Source organism: Myotis daubentonii, chromosome 11 (genome assembly GCF_963259705.1).
Source record: "Myotis daubentonii chromosome 11, mMyoDau2.1, whole genome shotgun sequence".
Taxonomy (NCBI): Eukaryota; Metazoa; Chordata; class Mammalia; order Chiroptera; family Vespertilionidae; genus Myotis; species Myotis daubentonii.
The window spans coordinates 59,654,105-59,670,643 of record NC_081850.1 but is presented as its reverse complement, the minus strand read 5'-3'; the positions used below and the strand labels follow the sequence as shown (position 1 = coordinate 59,670,643).

General features: G+C 45.3%; 1 protein-coding gene across 2 annotated transcripts in view; it reads left to right on the top strand.

Moving 5' to 3' along the window:
* The window catches only part of ABCA1 (ATP binding cassette subfamily A member 1), a 115,094-nt gene that overhangs the window by 25,683 nt on the left and 72,872 nt on the right, over window positions 1-16,539 (top strand). For both annotated transcript variants that reach the window (XM_059657549.1, XM_059657550.1), the window contains exons 3-5: window positions 6,324-6,417; window positions 10,660-10,801; window positions 12,011-12,129. In XM_059657549.1, coding sequence (XP_059513532.1) covers window positions 6,324-6,417; window positions 10,660-10,801; window positions 12,011-12,129 — 355 coding nt within the window. The remainder of the gene's footprint in view (window positions 1-6,323; window positions 6,418-10,659; window positions 10,802-12,010; window positions 12,130-16,539) is intronic.

The following is a 16,539-nucleotide window of genomic DNA, read 5'->3' as shown; positions in this document are numbered from 1 at the left end:
GAAGGAAAGGCCATGACATGTAAGTTTCAGCAGCCATTAGCCAGGGGAACATCAGGAGCCCAGAGATCAAGGGCACTGTATTCCCGGCAGAGGCACAGAGTGTGAAGGCCACGGAGCCTAACACATGTTCCCGAGTCAAGGAAGAGAAAAGCCAGTGGCGCTGGTGGCGCAAATGCAGACTGGCTGGGGACGAGCTCGGAACCGGCAGGGCCAGGCCATGCAGGGCTTTGCAGTTGGCAAAGGGCAGTTGAGTTTTAGTTTATGTGCAAAAGGAGTCCCTGAGGGTCGGTTTGTGCCTGGTCCTCGGCTCTAAGGGGACGTGAGTGACGACAGCCCAGGGAGACAATTGAAGTCATTACATGCACGTGTTCCATTTTATTGTTTCTTTCTTTCACTGAACATTACTCGCTCTGTCTGTTCCCAAATTTCCAAATAATCTTCATATTTATAATAATGATTCTTGATGCGTAGGCTGTGTTTTGTAGTTTTGGAAGCACTTTTATATGCGTTATCTTGATGTTCACAGCGATCCTCAGAGGTGTGCATTACAGCTCCTGTTTCACAGTGAAGAACGTATTATAAGTTAGTAAAGTAGTTAGAGATTAGAGGAAGAATTACATCTTATGGTCCCCAATTTACCCTGGGGCTGAGTCCATTGACATTTCTGGGAGCTTTACAATAATCTATCAACACAGTTTTTATTTTCTAAGTTTATTCTCTATTGCCAACATTTAGATGGTTTCCAGCATTTGCTGTTATGAATTAATTACTATGAAGATTTTATACATCTAGCCTTTTCTTACTTTTGTATTGTTTCCTTAAGCCACAATCTCAGGAGCAGGATTATTAGGTCAAAGGGGAATGGCCCTTGAGGTCTATGATCAGATGTCCTTCCAAAGGATTAAACCAATTTAAAAAGCCACCATCAGTGTATGAGAGGGCAGGTCTGGGTTTTTTAAAAAAATTTTTTTCCCTCTAGCATTGCTCTGATTTGATCTTAAAGATTTCACTTTCATTTACACAGACCTAATGGATATGTATGGTATCAGGGATGGGTTTAAAAATAATTTTTCTTTACATATCATATCATATCATATCATATCATATCATATCATATCATATCATCCTAGCAGCTTTTATTAAACAGTGATTCCTTTCCTAGTTATTTTTGGGACATTTATTGAACTGTTATGTCTGTAGGTAGCTCTTTGGGGGTTATTTGTTTGGTCATTTGGTATGTATTTTTTATTTTGATGCTGGTACAGCACAGAGTGTGCTATTACTTTGAACACTGAGATCTGGGGCAACTCATTGTCCCACACTCCCTTTTTGCCTCTCAGAATGTCTTTGATAATTTCATCTCTTTCTCTTTCCCATTAAATCTTATTACCTTACCAAGTTCTAAAAAGTATCCTATCCTTATGTAATGCCCCATGGACATTTGGTGATATTTGGAGACATCTTTTGGTTGTCACTGCCCTGGGCGGGGGTGGTTGGTAGAGTACATGGAATGGGGGGAGCATCCTACAGTTCACAGGAGAGTCCCCTCAACAGTTAGCTGTGTCAGTAGTGCTGCTCTTGAGAATAGCACCTGCTCTCCAGGTGTTCGCTCGGAGCATCCCATGTTAGAGCTGAGGAGTAACGAGACAGAAGGCACAAAGTGGTGCCTTTGGTGCTCCCAGAGCAGCTCAGTGTAGCAATCACTTAAACATCAGAATTACGTACTATTTTAACACCCAGCACTAAAGGGAGGCTCCTGAGGGTCTGACTTTGGTGAGAAACGCCTTTTGAAAACAGTGTTCCTCTCCGGGGGGAGAGATGTGGAGGTGGGTGCGTAGGTACCAAAACAAGATTTAGAAGAGTTTCCTATAGGGGTTTATAACAGTAAAGCATTGGTTTTATTTCCAAGCTATTTCTGAGGGACTGTGTGAAGGAAAAGTGCTAAGTCTAGGGATGGGAGAAATCTTACTTGGATGATGAGTAGAGCCAGAATGGGAAGCCTGGCAGTTAGGTTTCTAGGAGACTATTAGGTAAAGAAATGCCTAGCCTGGTCGGGTGGCTCATTTGGCTGGAGCATTGTCATGTTCACCAAAAGGTTGTAGGTTCGATCCCCAATCTGGGCACATACCTAGGTTTTGGGTGTGATACCCCATTGGGGCGAGTACAGGAGGCAACTGACCAATGTTTCTCTCTAACATCTATGTTTCTCTCTCTCTCTCCCCTTCCCTTCCCCTCTCTCTAAAAACCAATAAAAACATATCCTTGGGTGAGGATTTAAAAAAAAAAAAGCCTAGAACATCCCCCTGAGTTTGTAAGGTGAATTTTTTGTTGAATGACATGTATAATTTTAGAGGTGTATAGTAAAAGGGCATGGATTAAGTTTTTTCTCACCATGAGTTTTCTGGTTTGGGTGGTATGAGCTTTGGAGGCAATCTCTTCATTCATTCATACATTTTAGTAACTCAGGCTACCAAGGAGTTTGAAAGATCAGTAATCTAGATACTCTCGTAATAGTGGTGCTTAGTGGCTAAGAGCAGAGACCCTTGAATCAGACTGGCTTTGAATCGTGGCTCTGCTGTTTACCAACCTTACAGCCTTGGCCAGTATAGTAACTCTTTAAGCCTGTGTTCTTATCTGTAAAAGGAGTATAATACTAGTATTAATGAGGTTGTTTGAAGGTTAACTGAGTTAATATATGTAAAGTACTTAGAACACTGGTATTTAATAAGATCTGTTTAAGTGTGCGCCATTATTGTTATTATCAGTCTTTTTCTTACCTCTTTTTCATATCTGCTTACACCCACTGGCAGATTTTTTTCCTTTTGCTATCAGTGCCACGGGGAAGAGCCAATCAACCAACTATTTTGAGCATCTGCTGCCCTACAGGGTCCTAGATGTGGGGGCTGCAGAGATGCCCGGGAACATTAGGCTTGATTCATTGGGTCAGATCTGTGCTCAGGCTGGTGAGCCATAGACGAAGTGGCCATCTTAAAGGGTGTATGGCCCGAACATGGCTCTAGGAGAGGCATGATGAATGCAAACGGGCAGATCTAGGGGTTGAGTCTGGGTGCCAGTGCTGGGGGGCTCCCCTTACCAGGCTGTGGCTCATAACATGTTTGAACCATAGTTTCTTCACTTCTGGAATGGTAATCATACAACCGTTCTCACAGAGTTATTGTGAGAACTAAATGTGAGAGATGAGATGTATAAAAATCCCGGGTACACATTAAGTGCTCAGTATTGCCTGCAGCTATAATAAATCTATAGGCCATGAGTTCATTTTACCTCTGTGGAACCTGAGGATTTTTTTGATCATGTCACCTAGTGCAGTCATGTCCCACCTGGGCCACTTCCTGTGTCAAATAGAATTTTATATGTGGCCTCTGGGGTTGGACAGAAGTGGCTGCTAATCTCTACCCTGCCATGGACCAGCTCTATGATGACCCTCCCTTGAGCTTTAGCCTTGGAATCAATGTAATAATCTGTATATGGTGTGCCTACTACATAAATGGTAGCTACTATTTCTCCTAAAAGCACAAATGGTAGTTTCAGAACTTAAGCTTGATGCAATCTTACTCATCCTCTTCATTTACTTTTTTTCTGAGTTTATTATTCTTTTCTGAATTTATCCCCAGTTATGCCATTTTTAATAAGTTTTAGTCCTGTCTGGGTGATATTTGTGATTTTATTCAGCTGTAAGCTTGGAATGGATATAATTTTGTGTGCTGCTTTTTTCACTTAATATTATATGTTTAACAGTATCTGTGTTTCATAAACATTGTTGTAATGACTGCCTACTGAATTGCTGAGTAGATGTACCATAATTTAATCATCTCCCTAGTGCTGTGCAATTATTTCTAGTATTTTTCATTTATAGTGTTTCAGTGAACAAATACATATATGTAGCTTTTTTTACATTTTTGAATTTAGTTCTATAGGTCATAGCCCCAGTCATATTATTTGGTCAAAGGAGATAAACATGTCTTCTGATACATTTGGCCAAATTGCTTTCCCAAAGGGCTCAACTGATTTGTATTTCCATCTTCCTTATTTTATAAACTTTAGTTCATTCTCTTACTCAACAAGCATTGTTAAGCTCTCAGGGTGTGGTAGGCCTAGTGAGAAGACCAGCTCCATCTTTGGTCTTGGAGACCCTAGTCACAGCATGCCTTCTTTCAAAGAGGGACCCATTTGTCTTTTATGTTTTTCCTGGTGTGCTGTCTATAGTATACTATTCCTCATAGTTAGAGGCTAATGGTGGGTTGTTTTTTTTATTCCATTTATGGAAAATTTAGGAAAGCATTTAAAAAATTACCCATTTCTTATCACCTCAGGACATACACTGTTATCATCCTTATTGCTTTTCAAATGGAAGATTTTTTTTAAAAGGTTAATGCGTAACTATATCAAAGGTGTTTGCAAATTACAAATGGGCTGTTTAAAATTCCAAAAATCCAACAATAAATAATAAAGAGAAACCCCAAGACAATCTGAAGCACCAGCAATCAGCAGAAAGGTTAACTTAATTACAGTCCATTCACAGTGTAGAATATTAAGTGGTCATTAAAACCCATATTTTAGGAGAATATTGTATATAATGGAAAACACTCCCAGCATGATGCTAAATAAAAAAGCAAAATACAAAACTATATATGATATCTAATCTCAATTTTGTAGAAAAAATATTATTTATGTATGCATAGAATAAAAGACAAAAAATGTTAACAGAGAACCATTGTTAGCTCAATTTAGTAGGGATTCTTGCTGCAAAGTAGGACTGGGGTGGTTTATATCTACTTAAACATTTTTTTAATTTTGATTTTTCTACAAAAAATATATATGGTCTTGAGGGTGAAGAAAATAATTCTATTAAAAGAGAATAGGGAGGGAGATTTTATACCAGTGTCTCTTGGTTTTATGGTGCTGAAGCCACAGTTGTAATTACTCTTAACCACAGGCCTCATCACTCTTTTGGGCTCTTGATGTTCATCCTAATTAGGACATCAGAGTCTAGAAATGAGAGGAAGAAAGAGGTGAGAGCCTTCAGGCAGTGTAACTACAGACGGTCCCCAACTTATGATAGTTTGACCTAACAATTTTTCGACTTTACAGTGGTGTGAAAGTGATACCCATTCAGTAGAAACCATACTTTGAATTTGGACCTTCTTCTGTGCTAGCAGTTTGCAGTACGGTCTCTCTCGTGATGCTGGGAGCAGCAGTAAGTTGCAGCTCCCAGCTGGGCACACATTCACAAGAGTAAACAACCCACACCCTACAGTGTATTCACTGTGTGAGATGGTTTTGTCTAACTGTAGGCTAATGTTAGTGTTCTGAGCACATTTAAGTCAGGTAGGCTAAGCTATGATGTTCAGTAGGTTAGGTGTATTGAATGCATTTTCGACTTACAGTATTTTCAGTTTACAATGGATTTACTGGGACATAACCCCATTGTAAGTAGAGGAGCATCTGTAGTTGTCTGAACACTAGTGGTTCAATTAAATTCTGTCTAATGATTTCCATCCTGTCCTTGTGCTTTATTTATCCTTTGGTAACTCATTGAGGCAGGGTTTTCCTTTAGAGAAACCTCATTGCTTTAACCTGTGGATCAGACTTACTTACGTTTAATGATCTTCTACCCACTGGAGAATACGTTGACCAGATCTTGCTGGATGGAGGTCTTTGCACTCTGCATTCCTCCCAGCTCTTTCCAGTCCTGGGTGTGTGGAGGTCAATATGGAATTCTGTGTGAATTTCCATTGTCCTTTGGAACCCTCTTCTCAGCCTCATGGGGGGACAACTTTGTGTGCATTTGAAGAACAGAGCTGGTGTGCATTTAGCACAGCAAGGCCTGATGGCCCTGGCCTTCCTCTTCCAATAAATGAACATCATTGTGTACCTGAAACTGTGCTAATGCTGTGGATACATAGATGACTGGACCCAGTGCTTGCCTGCAGGGTGCTCATATTGCTGTGAGGAAACCAGTGATAGAATCAGATGATTTTAGGGGCACAGTTCCTGTGGGAGCTAAGGAGAAGGACATTATGTCTGTTTGAGACTTGTAGAATGAGCAGAAATGAGCCAGATGACACAGGATGGGCAGCGTCTTCCCTCTCTCAAGGAAAACACGGAGGGCTGGAATAGTATGTCACAAGGTGAGAACTGCAGACAGTAAAGTGGTATGAAAGCTTAGAGAGTGGTGGGAGAGACTGGAGAAGTTGATCAATTGCTGAGTTAATTTCTCTGTGGATTTCCCAAAGCCCAAAAGTGTCAGGCATCCATATTACTGTTTAAACTCACAGTGCTCTGTCTTATTTCCCTCTCAGTGTCAGTTGTTGCTGGAAGTGGCCTGGCCTCTATTTATCTTCCTGATCCTGATCTCTGTTCGGCTGAGCTACCCACCCTACGAACAACATGAATGTGAGTATCTGAGCATCCTGCCTGAGGCTCTCCACTGGCAATAGAGATCCAGGCCATGGGCGTGGGCTAAATTTGACCTCTCCTGAGACACTATCTTTAGGAAACACTGTAAATGGGTTGGAGCAAAAAAGCTAGGCTCTCAAGTTTTGGATAAGTCCTGAACTCAGGAAACTATTCTCAATCCTAGGGAATGGTGATAATAGTAACTATAATAATAGCCAATGTCTGTTTTACACATTTTAAATCATGAAAATAACCTTACTGATAGTTCAGAACGTGGTAATTAACAAAGGTCCCTAGGGCAGTGCCTTGACACCGCCGTCAGCTGCCTTTATTACACAGGTGCAAATCATGGAACATACTAATTCTAAGCAGCATTTGCGTAGAGCAGCGGTTCTCAGCCTGTGGGTCACGACCCCTTTGGGGGTCGAACAACCCTTTCACAGGGGTCGCCTAAATACATCCTGCATATCAGATATTTACATTACGATTCATAACAGTAGCAAAATTACAGTTATGAAGTAGCAACGAAAATAATTTTATGGTTGGGGGTCACCACAACATGAGGAACTGTACTAAAGGGTCGCGGCATTAGGAAGGTTGAGAACCACTGGCGTAGAGCTTCTCAGATCGACTAATATTATTTTATTTGATTCTCATAACAACCTTGTAAAATAGACTTGATTATTACCCTTTGCTTGATAAGTTCATTGGGGCTCAGCGAAGGGCAGGGACTTGCCCAAGGTCACACATCTAGTAAGTGACAGAGATGAAGTAAAAAGCTCAGGTCCTCTGACTCCCAAATCCTGTGTTTTGATCGTAGCCTTTATAGTGAGCATAGAGAATACAGTGGTGGCCAAGGACACACGCTCTAGATGTCAGGTTACTTGGGTTTGAATTATGGCTTCAGCAATTACTGGGTATATCACATTGGGCAAGCGACTTAGCTTCTTGGTACCTGAGTGTTCTCATATCTATAATAATCCCTATGCTATCAGTTGTTGTTATTCCACAATCACGTCTTTCTTTCCTGTCTGGGTAGGCTGGATGGATTGACACTACAGAAATGTCCCAGAATGATCCACATTTATGTAGAAGGTTTAGCTGGAACCTCTGTTCCATTGCTCCTATAACTTTCCCTCTCATTAACCAGCTCTCCCCACACCCTGCTAGCCTCCTGGACTTATGGGATATGTAATGGTATAAGATATCATGTTTCTGTCACGTATGGACTTATAGGATACTGTTCTTCAGGAAAGGGGTGGCTCTGGGTCACCTATTAATTGTGTTCTTGGTCTGGTCCATGGCACATTGAGGCAGGCCTTTACCTGCTAATTTGCTAGTACACATTACATATACTCGAGTTTTAGAAAAAATACCATACAACCTCAGGAACATTCTACCAGATGTGATTTTCAGATTTCACCAGAGAGGAAAAAAATATAGAATGAAATGCACACTCAGTTTGAGAGCCTGGGAGGTAATTCTGTCTTCGCTTTTGGAATCCCAAAGATTGATGAGTGATTGCATATTTGATTTTATTTAAGCATTGCCCTAAGCCCCACTGAGATGGGAAAACTCAGTTTTTTCATCTGCTTGGCTGTTCTCTCTCTGGAATGATCCCAAGTAGGCAAGATGGTGTAGTAGGAACAGGCCGACTTTGGATCAGACAGAAATTGGGGTCTGCCCCTCTGGTTTGCTGCCTCTCTTATCTCTGACACCTGCTGAGGTTGTGATTTGAACAGGTTGTTGAATTTTAACCCAGAGTCATCTGAATCTAGGCCATAGAATCTCAGAAATGCTGTGGAATTTTCATACCTATAGAAGGCAGATAAGATGTTTGCCTCCCACCTATGCACTTCTTGCAACCTCACCTACTGTTCTAGGGACCTGGGTGGAAGGTGGATTGCTTAGGCGAATCTTGCAGAGCTGTCTCTGGGAACAAAGGATTGGCATATAATTCTTCCCCATTAATCTTTCCCTGTTTGACCCAGAGCCATCCAGGCCCTCATTACTTTCCTGGGTCCTAGGATTCCATTATGCTCTTTGATCGTCATCCTGTGCACCCTGAGCAAGTCATCTTCCTGCTTTTGCTTGCAAATAAGGTGGGACACAACACACAGGGAAGAGTCTTTGCTTCACCCACCAGGTATCGCCTGAAATACTTTCACCTTCCATGGCCCTGTGCTGCTGGACCAACACCCACCCTGTCCATGATGGCAGGATCTTGGGGAGGTTAAAGGGCAGACTCTTGCGGTCCTTGGAGTACTTGGTTACATAAATCTCCTGCATGAGGAGCAGCTGACTCAGGCAAGGGACCTTGTTTGGTTTTCCTTGAACTATTACCAGGGAGATAAGAAGGTTAACTGAGTAAATGTTGAACAGGCCAGAGTCCCTGCAGAGTGGCCACAGGGATCAGATCTTGTTACATCCTTGCTGAGGATGCTGACTCTTTGGGTTGGAATATGAATAGAAGAAAAGGACGGAGAGAAGTGCTCCAGTACTGAAATGCAGGGTAGCCAGTCGTGGCTGTGGGTTAGCTTCTGGGAAGACTCTTGCTGGCATATTTGTGTGAAAATAGTAAGATGAATAAAACAGGGGTCCTGCTTTGGAGGAAGGTTGTGGCTGTGAGATTTGGAGTATTCCTAGCAGGACAGTAGCAGAGTGAGGACGACTGTAGGCTCACCACCGCAGTGCCTCAGTAATCCTGACAGCCTTTACACTGTGCCAGGCACTGAGCTGCGTGCTTTGCCTGTCAGAACTCCTGGGATGTCTCCTGCAGCCCTGTGAAGTAGATTGTATTTTTATCACCATTTTACAGATGAGGAAAATGAGAGTTGGCGGTTCAGTGACTTGGCCAAAGTCTCTGCTCCGTGTATTGCAGGGACTGGATGTGAATCCCAGTAGGTCTGACCCCAAAGTCTGTGGAGCCCACAGCTCTTTGCTGCCTAGAGAGCCATGGCTCTCAATGGTTGTTGACTATTTGGGGTCACAGATCATTTGGGGAGCTGCAGCGTGGCCTTTCTGTCCAAAGGAATTCACACATGTTTGGTCCTCAGGTTAGGAGCTCCTGCTCCGGGGCACATTTATCATGATATCCTAGAAGCAGCACCAGGTCAGACTGCCCCAAACGAAACTGTGCCTTTGATCAGCCAAGTACACCTAGTCCTGCTGTTGGTCACATGCTCCTCCATAATGAAGGGAAAGGAGAGTGAGGAGATGACCTATTGAATGGGTCATGAGGTCATCATGGTTTCGATGAGGGACACGAGCAGCAGATGACCTCTAACCCCAATTAGCCTGTTTATTAAGTGCCTCTGAGGAGCTTGTGAGCTGGCAGAGGAGGTGACACCAAACAGTGGACAGTACAGAGGAACCCGAGAAGGGCTTAGGTGCACAGGGGGTCGCCAATACGAGGGAAGGAGCATGGATGTGGATGACGGAATTGTGGGTTCCACCCCCAGTCCTGCCCGTGGGTTCCCTGACTGTTCTTCACCAGCCACTGCATCTTGCTGGTTTCCTCCTTAGAGAATGAAGGAATTGCATTGGATTAGGCCAGTAGTTCTCAACCTCCCTAATGCCTCGACCCTCTAATACAGTTCCTCATGTTGTGGTGACCCCCAACCATAAAATTATTTTCGTTGCTACTTCATAACTGTAATTTTGCTACTGTTATGAATCGTAATGTAAATATCTGATATGCAGGATGTATTTTCATTGTTACAAATTGAACATAATTAAAGCATAGTGATTAATCACAAAAACAATATGTAATTATATGTGTGTTTTCCAATGGTCTTAGGCGACCCCTATGAAAGGGTCGTTTGACCCCAAAAGGGGTCGCGACCCACAGGTTGAGAACCACTGGAATAGGCCATCCTCAAGGCCCCTCTGCAGAGTGAGGGGGATGGTGGGAGATGAACTGATGATCAGGTGCTAGCCTCACACCAGCCCCATTCTGCATATGGTCTAATCTACCCCTCTCGTCATGTCTCCAAGGTTTGTGCCACGAATCCCATTCTACACATGATGTTAAGTAGATCAAGAATCTGATGCCAGGTTTCCAACTCAGGGTCGGATTAGTTGAAGGTGGCAGGTCTCTGGGACATGGGGGAGGGACAGGCAGATTTGCGATGAGACGATTGATGAGACGGTATGGAGCCAATAGAGATAAGGATCAAGTCTCCAAACTGCTTCAAAGAACTGATGTTTCTCCTGTGCGTTTCTTCTCTATGTCGACAGGCCACTTTCCAAACAAAGCCATGCCCTCCGCAGGAACGCTTCCCTGGGTCCAGGGGATCATCTGCAATGCCAATAACCCGTGTTTCCGGTACCCAACTCCTGGTGAGGCCCCGGGCGTTGTCGGAAACTTTAATGAATCCATGTAAGTACCAGGTCAGGTTTTCTTTCCCAAACTTGTCAGTGAGTTCTTCTCTTCCCTTCTCAGCCTCTGGAGAATTCTGAAGTTGCTTTCCTCAAGGTTTGTGCAATGGAGTCCGAAGAATGAGGGCAGGGAGAATTGCTGCCAGATTTAAGATTGTGGAGCTACAAGTCATGTGGCTGGGGGGTGGTCGGGGGTGTGGAGAGACACTGTTCCTCCAAAAACTGACTATGTTGGGAAGGGAAGGTAAGGAGTGTGCTGGTCTCCTCTGGGGAGACCTCTGCTCCATGTGTCGGTTCACTCATTTAGCAGACATTCTCTGTGCATTTGAGCCGCCTGGCCTAGGTGCTGGGGAGGGGTAGGTAAGAGATGTGCACGGAAGGGGCCTGCTCTCCAGCTCACAGCCAAGGCCCTCTCTGTCCTCAGATCAGCTCTCTCTCTGTCGGTGCCTCTCATACTGCCACTGCCTGGTCTTTCTCTTCCCTGGTGTGAATTTCCTGAGGGCCAGGATGTCACTCCCTTCACTTTTGTATTCCTGACTCCTGACTTCAACACCGAACATCAGTATGGGTTTAGTAAGTGTTTGCCAAATGAGCCAGTAAAGATTCCTGGAATGCACAGACCATGGCCGGAGTTAGAATGGACTGTAGGAGGTGTACCCAGACAGTCCTGGGGAAGCTGCAGGGCCACGTTATAATATCCACAGACCATGGGTATTGTAGTTTTCATGGCCCCTTCTATGCAGAAATATTAAAAACTTTATTTCATAAGTGTGTTGGTCTAAAGGTGAATATAACCCAAGCTGGATTCATCTTATACATATTCATTCTGAATTTGGGGTTTTATTCTGCTTCTAAAAGAAATTAAATTTTTTTTTGTGGACCCTAAGAGTAGTCTGAGTCCTAGGTACTATGCCCACTGTGTCTCATGGATAAGTGGGCCCTGGGGGAGTGTGTGTGTGTGTTGGGGGGGGGGGCGGGGAGCTTCCTGGAGATGAGGCATATGGTCTGGGCCTTGAAAGAAGTGGCAGGATTTGGTGGACATACAGGGAGGAGCATTTGGGCTGGGCTGGGAGTGTTTAGAAGCCTAGAGTATCAGGGAAGCTGGGCATGGGGAGCAGCAGGAACAGAGGACCCGGCAGCCAGGTTTCCTTCACATGGGAGAGGCAGCTGGCCTAACAGAGCTTTTGTGCTTTTCTTGTCCTCCCTGCAGTGTGTCTCGCCTGTTCTCAGATGCTCAGCGGCTTCTCTTATACAGCCAGAGAGACACCAGCATGAAGGACATACACAAGGTCCTGAGAACATTGCAGAAGATCGAGAACAACAGCTCAAGTAAGCCAACCCTTGCTCTGTATCGGTGTATCATTGGAACTTGACCTGCCCCAGGGAGAGAGCAGCTCAGGCGGCCTGGTGCTTGCCCCTCTTAACTCTCCCCTGCTGGGTTTTCCTCCTCTGTGGCTGGGCTGGAGGCCTTTCTGCAGGAGGCGTTTCAGGGGAAACTGGGAAAACAATGAGTGCCCTGGCCTCCTCCAGGTGACAGAAGAAAACCCCCCAGAGAGGAATGGCACAGGCCTGGTGTTAGGACGGCTTAGGGGTGCGGGGTGCTTCCAACTTCATTTCTCTGGAGTCTAGGCCATATGGTTGCAGTGAATGGGCCGATTTATAGACGGGGATATTTCTGTGCAGATAAGAACAATTAAAGTTGCAACTTGATATGGATAAGTGAAAGTAAGCATTTACTTCTAAAAGGAAAATGCAATTCATCTTCCCCCTAGTCAACTGATTGAGCCCGATGGACATTTGAACTCCGATCTCTAAAAAGAGCAATCTTGATCTCTGATTGGATAAGTGCCGGGCACACCATTTAAGGAAGTATCTGCAGAGCAGGCAGTTTGTTGGCCAAGGTGTTGGCTGAAGAAGTCGTGGAGCGTCCAGGGCAGTGGCCTGCAAGGCGGCAGGGGGCGTGGGAGCAGTCCCCTGGGTGCAGACCATGGTGGTGTGCATGGTCTGCAGAGAATTTAAAAGCAAAAATGAAGCCCAGTGAAAGTCAGTCTTCTTTTTATCATCACCGCACACTGGTGGTTCTAAACAATGTCAGTGATCAATTACTCCCCATCATGGGCCAGCTGCCGCCACTGCTCAAGGAAAGTTCTTTGTACTACTTAGTTTGGTGTTTTGGGTGAGCTGGCCTTCTCTGAAAGGCCTCCCGGTTTGGGATCCACTTGGCAAAAGAAGAAATGGTGTGAAGTGTTAGAGTGTAAACCAGAGTTGGATGGCAGACAGATCTGTCCTTTCCCTGGGCAGGGAAAGAGGCAGTGGGTGGTGCGGGGCCTGATGACAGAGGGAAGCGAAGCTGTGCCTGGTGGCACGGAGAAGGTGCGGCTTCACATCGGACAGAGGTGCACTGGCACTTAGGGTCAGCGTTGAGGGCCCTCCAGCTGGACTGCGTTTGGCTGCATGGCCAGGCCTCCTGGATGCTGTTTGCGTGTCCTGTAGGTCCCTGGTCCTGCACACATGTGTCTGTCCCAGCACAGGACACAGAGAGGTGCAAACACCAAGCAAAGCACCAGTCCTTCCTCCTCTACCGAAGTACCACCTGGTAGACCAGAGGCAGAGCTGGGGTGATCCTTCTACTGCAGAGGCAGTGTGGCCAGAGGAAAGAGTTGAAAGAGTGTTAAAATATTTTACTTTGTGGTTTTGTGACTTTGTGACTTAAGTCCCTCGGGCCCTGTTGGCTTCTCATCTATGAATTGGGAACAATGGGAGAAGCTACCTCATGGGATTAATTTGAGGGATAAACGAGATATAACATTTAATTGCTTAAAAATAGCATCTGGTACATAGGAAACATCTAGCGGATATAAGCTATGATTATTTTGGAGTGGAGACATGTTGGCCAAGCCATTTAACCTTTCTGAGCCTTCATTTCCTCAGCTGTAATGAATAGGTAACTTGCAATGTAAAATATGAAGTCTAAGTGTCTGGCACATAGTAGGTGTTCAATAAATGGGAGACAATGTTGTTCTTATGTGTCAGCGATGCATTTCTGAGCACCTGGCCTTGCTCTTCTGCTCTCAAGTTCATGGCTGGAGAAATAGACGGGCTGATGGGGGTAAACTAGCTGTTAAACAGAGTTTCAGATCTTAGTGGGGCTTCCTCAGACACAATTACGTTTCTTCTTTGAGCAACTGGCCATAGGAGTTCGGGTGGACGAGAGAAGCCAAAACTGCATTTGAAAAACTTTCTCTGCTCAGCTCTGAAGAGAGAAGATATTTTATTGATGTTTTACAGAGGGGAAGGGAGAGAGAGAGTTAGAAACATCGATGAGAGAGAAACAACGATCAGCCGCCTCCTGCACATCTCCCACTGGAGATGTGCCCGCAACCCAAGCACATGCCCTTGACCGGAATAGAACCTGGGACCTTTCAGTCCGCAGGCCGACACTCTATCCACTGAGCCAAACCGGTTTCGGCCCGTAGCCACTTCTTGCATCGCTTCCTCCTTTCTTTGCCTGTCCTGCTGCACAGAGCCAGGCCTCATTCCAGAGGGAAACGCGGGAAGTGTTGCTCCTTCCTCGGTGAAGTCAGCCACGTTTTGCTGGATTTGACTAGCGCTCTGGGTTTCAGAGAGTCGCAGGCTGAGGGTTGCCATGCAGATGCTGGCCGAGAGGCCTGCGCTTGGCTCTCCTGCCCTGTCCCCATCAGCATGGGCAGGATCCTTGGTCTGAAGCCCTGCCGTCCTCAGCCTTCTCTCCCGTACACCCACTTCCCCAGGTGGGGACCTCCCTCTCACACGGCAGCTCTTTTTGGGTGTTGACAGCTTTCATTATCAGAAAATATCCACTGCCCTGCTATACCTTTTAGAGAATGAGGCTAATTTTATTTCCCTTGAAATATTTAAAGACAGCTCTCGTTTTTCCCCACCCTTTCTCCCCCCAATTTTTTATTTTTCTAGACTTAGGGAATGACTCCCCCCGCTCTGATATCTGACTTGGGTCTCGAGCTTGCCCATCCCTTCGGCTAGATTTTTGGGACAATGGCATGACTGCCATTTTCTGTATATTCGTGGTACACATCTGGTTTGCTCGGCCTTTCTGATGTGCTCTGTAGGACTTTTGTGAAATAAGTCCTGAGGCTTCGGCTGGAATTTACTTAGGGGAAAGGGTCACGAGTTCCTGGCTGTTGGATTTACTGGCAACACTGAGAACTAACTGTATGGACCTTTGATTCTGCTTTGATCTTTGAGTCTCAAAAGGGCATGATCCCCAGAGGGCAGGCAGGCTTTGGGGACATGGCAGTGTAGTTGGCCATGGCAGGGTGTTGAGGAAAGGGGTTGCAGAATTGTCATCTTGTAAACATCCGCTGGGCAGTACACTTTGGTGTTAAGAGAACACACTTGGCAGCCGCTGCCTTGGTGCAAATCTTGGCTCGGCTGCCTACCAGCAGGTCATTCCCTAACATCTCTGTGTCTCAGTTTCCTCAAAGTGGAGACATTCACAGAACCTCTCTCAGAGACATTGTGGGGAATAAATGAGCCAATAAGGATAAAGCATTTAGTATAGTATCTGGCACATGGGAAGTACCAGGCTTGTACTTTTGTTCACTGCATGTTCACAACCATCATGTGAGGTAGGGAATTTTGTTCCTTTTTATGCACATGAAGGCGCCGATGTTCAGAGAGGCTAAGTAATTTGCCTAAGGAAGTACAGCTGACAAGAGGTAGGAAAAAGGCTACACGTCGGTCTTTCATACTCTGCTATTCCTACATCCTAAAGAGAGCAGCCCAGTGAAGCCGAGACGTCTCGAAGGAAACAGGATTCTAGGCATTCGTGGGCTGGGATCAGAAAGGAGACAAGAGGGCTTCCGAAAGAGTAATGCCAGACTTCCTCCACTTCCCTGCTTCATGGGTCACGGGCATGGGTGGACCGCTCCCCAAGGCCCATCCAGAAAGAACATCCTGTGACTCACAGCCACTTCTCCTTCCCGCCTGAACCCTCCCCTCCCCTCCCCTCCCCTCCCCGGGAGCAGCCGCTGAAGGGGAGGTTGCAGCCCCAAACGTTGTGTTTTGTCCTTTTGGGTCCCCTGTGTGTCATCTTATTGAAAGAGCTCATGACCTATGTGTCAATATCATGTCATCAAACTGGAAATTCCTTTAAATCTTTGGGTGACCGCAACTCACATTCTGTATGAACTTGTCAAAAGTTCTAATTTAGGGTCTTAGGGTTTCATATTTTGAAACCTTTCTACCTAACGTGAGAGAGTTGTCCTGGATCTGTCACAGCCAGCCTGCTCCCAGAGCCCGGGCCCTCGCTTTCCGCCTGCCGTGGGGCTGGTCCCCGCCAGGCTGCCATCCGGGGGCTGCCACGCTTGCTGCAGCGCTGTGTTGAAATCCTGCCTGAACAAAATCGAGTCAAAGGTCAACATTACCCAGGCAAGAATAGAAGGCACAATTGTACTCGACGACAGGACAGCGTGTACCCCGCAATATTGGACTGCCTTTAAAAAGTTTGCATTGCTCTCATTAAGAATAGTAGGGAAAAAAACATTATTTCTTGACTTTTGCTTTTCCAGTTTATTTATCATCTTATAAACATAATATTATATTTGCAATCTTGGGTGATGAAGAGCAGTTTGGGAGTTCAGTTTGTTTCCAATTGAGAGCCTCCCATTTCCGGTCCTCTTATCACTGCTGTACCGGGGCACGAAAGGGCAGGGTGATCTTAGAGTGACACTTTGTCCAGCG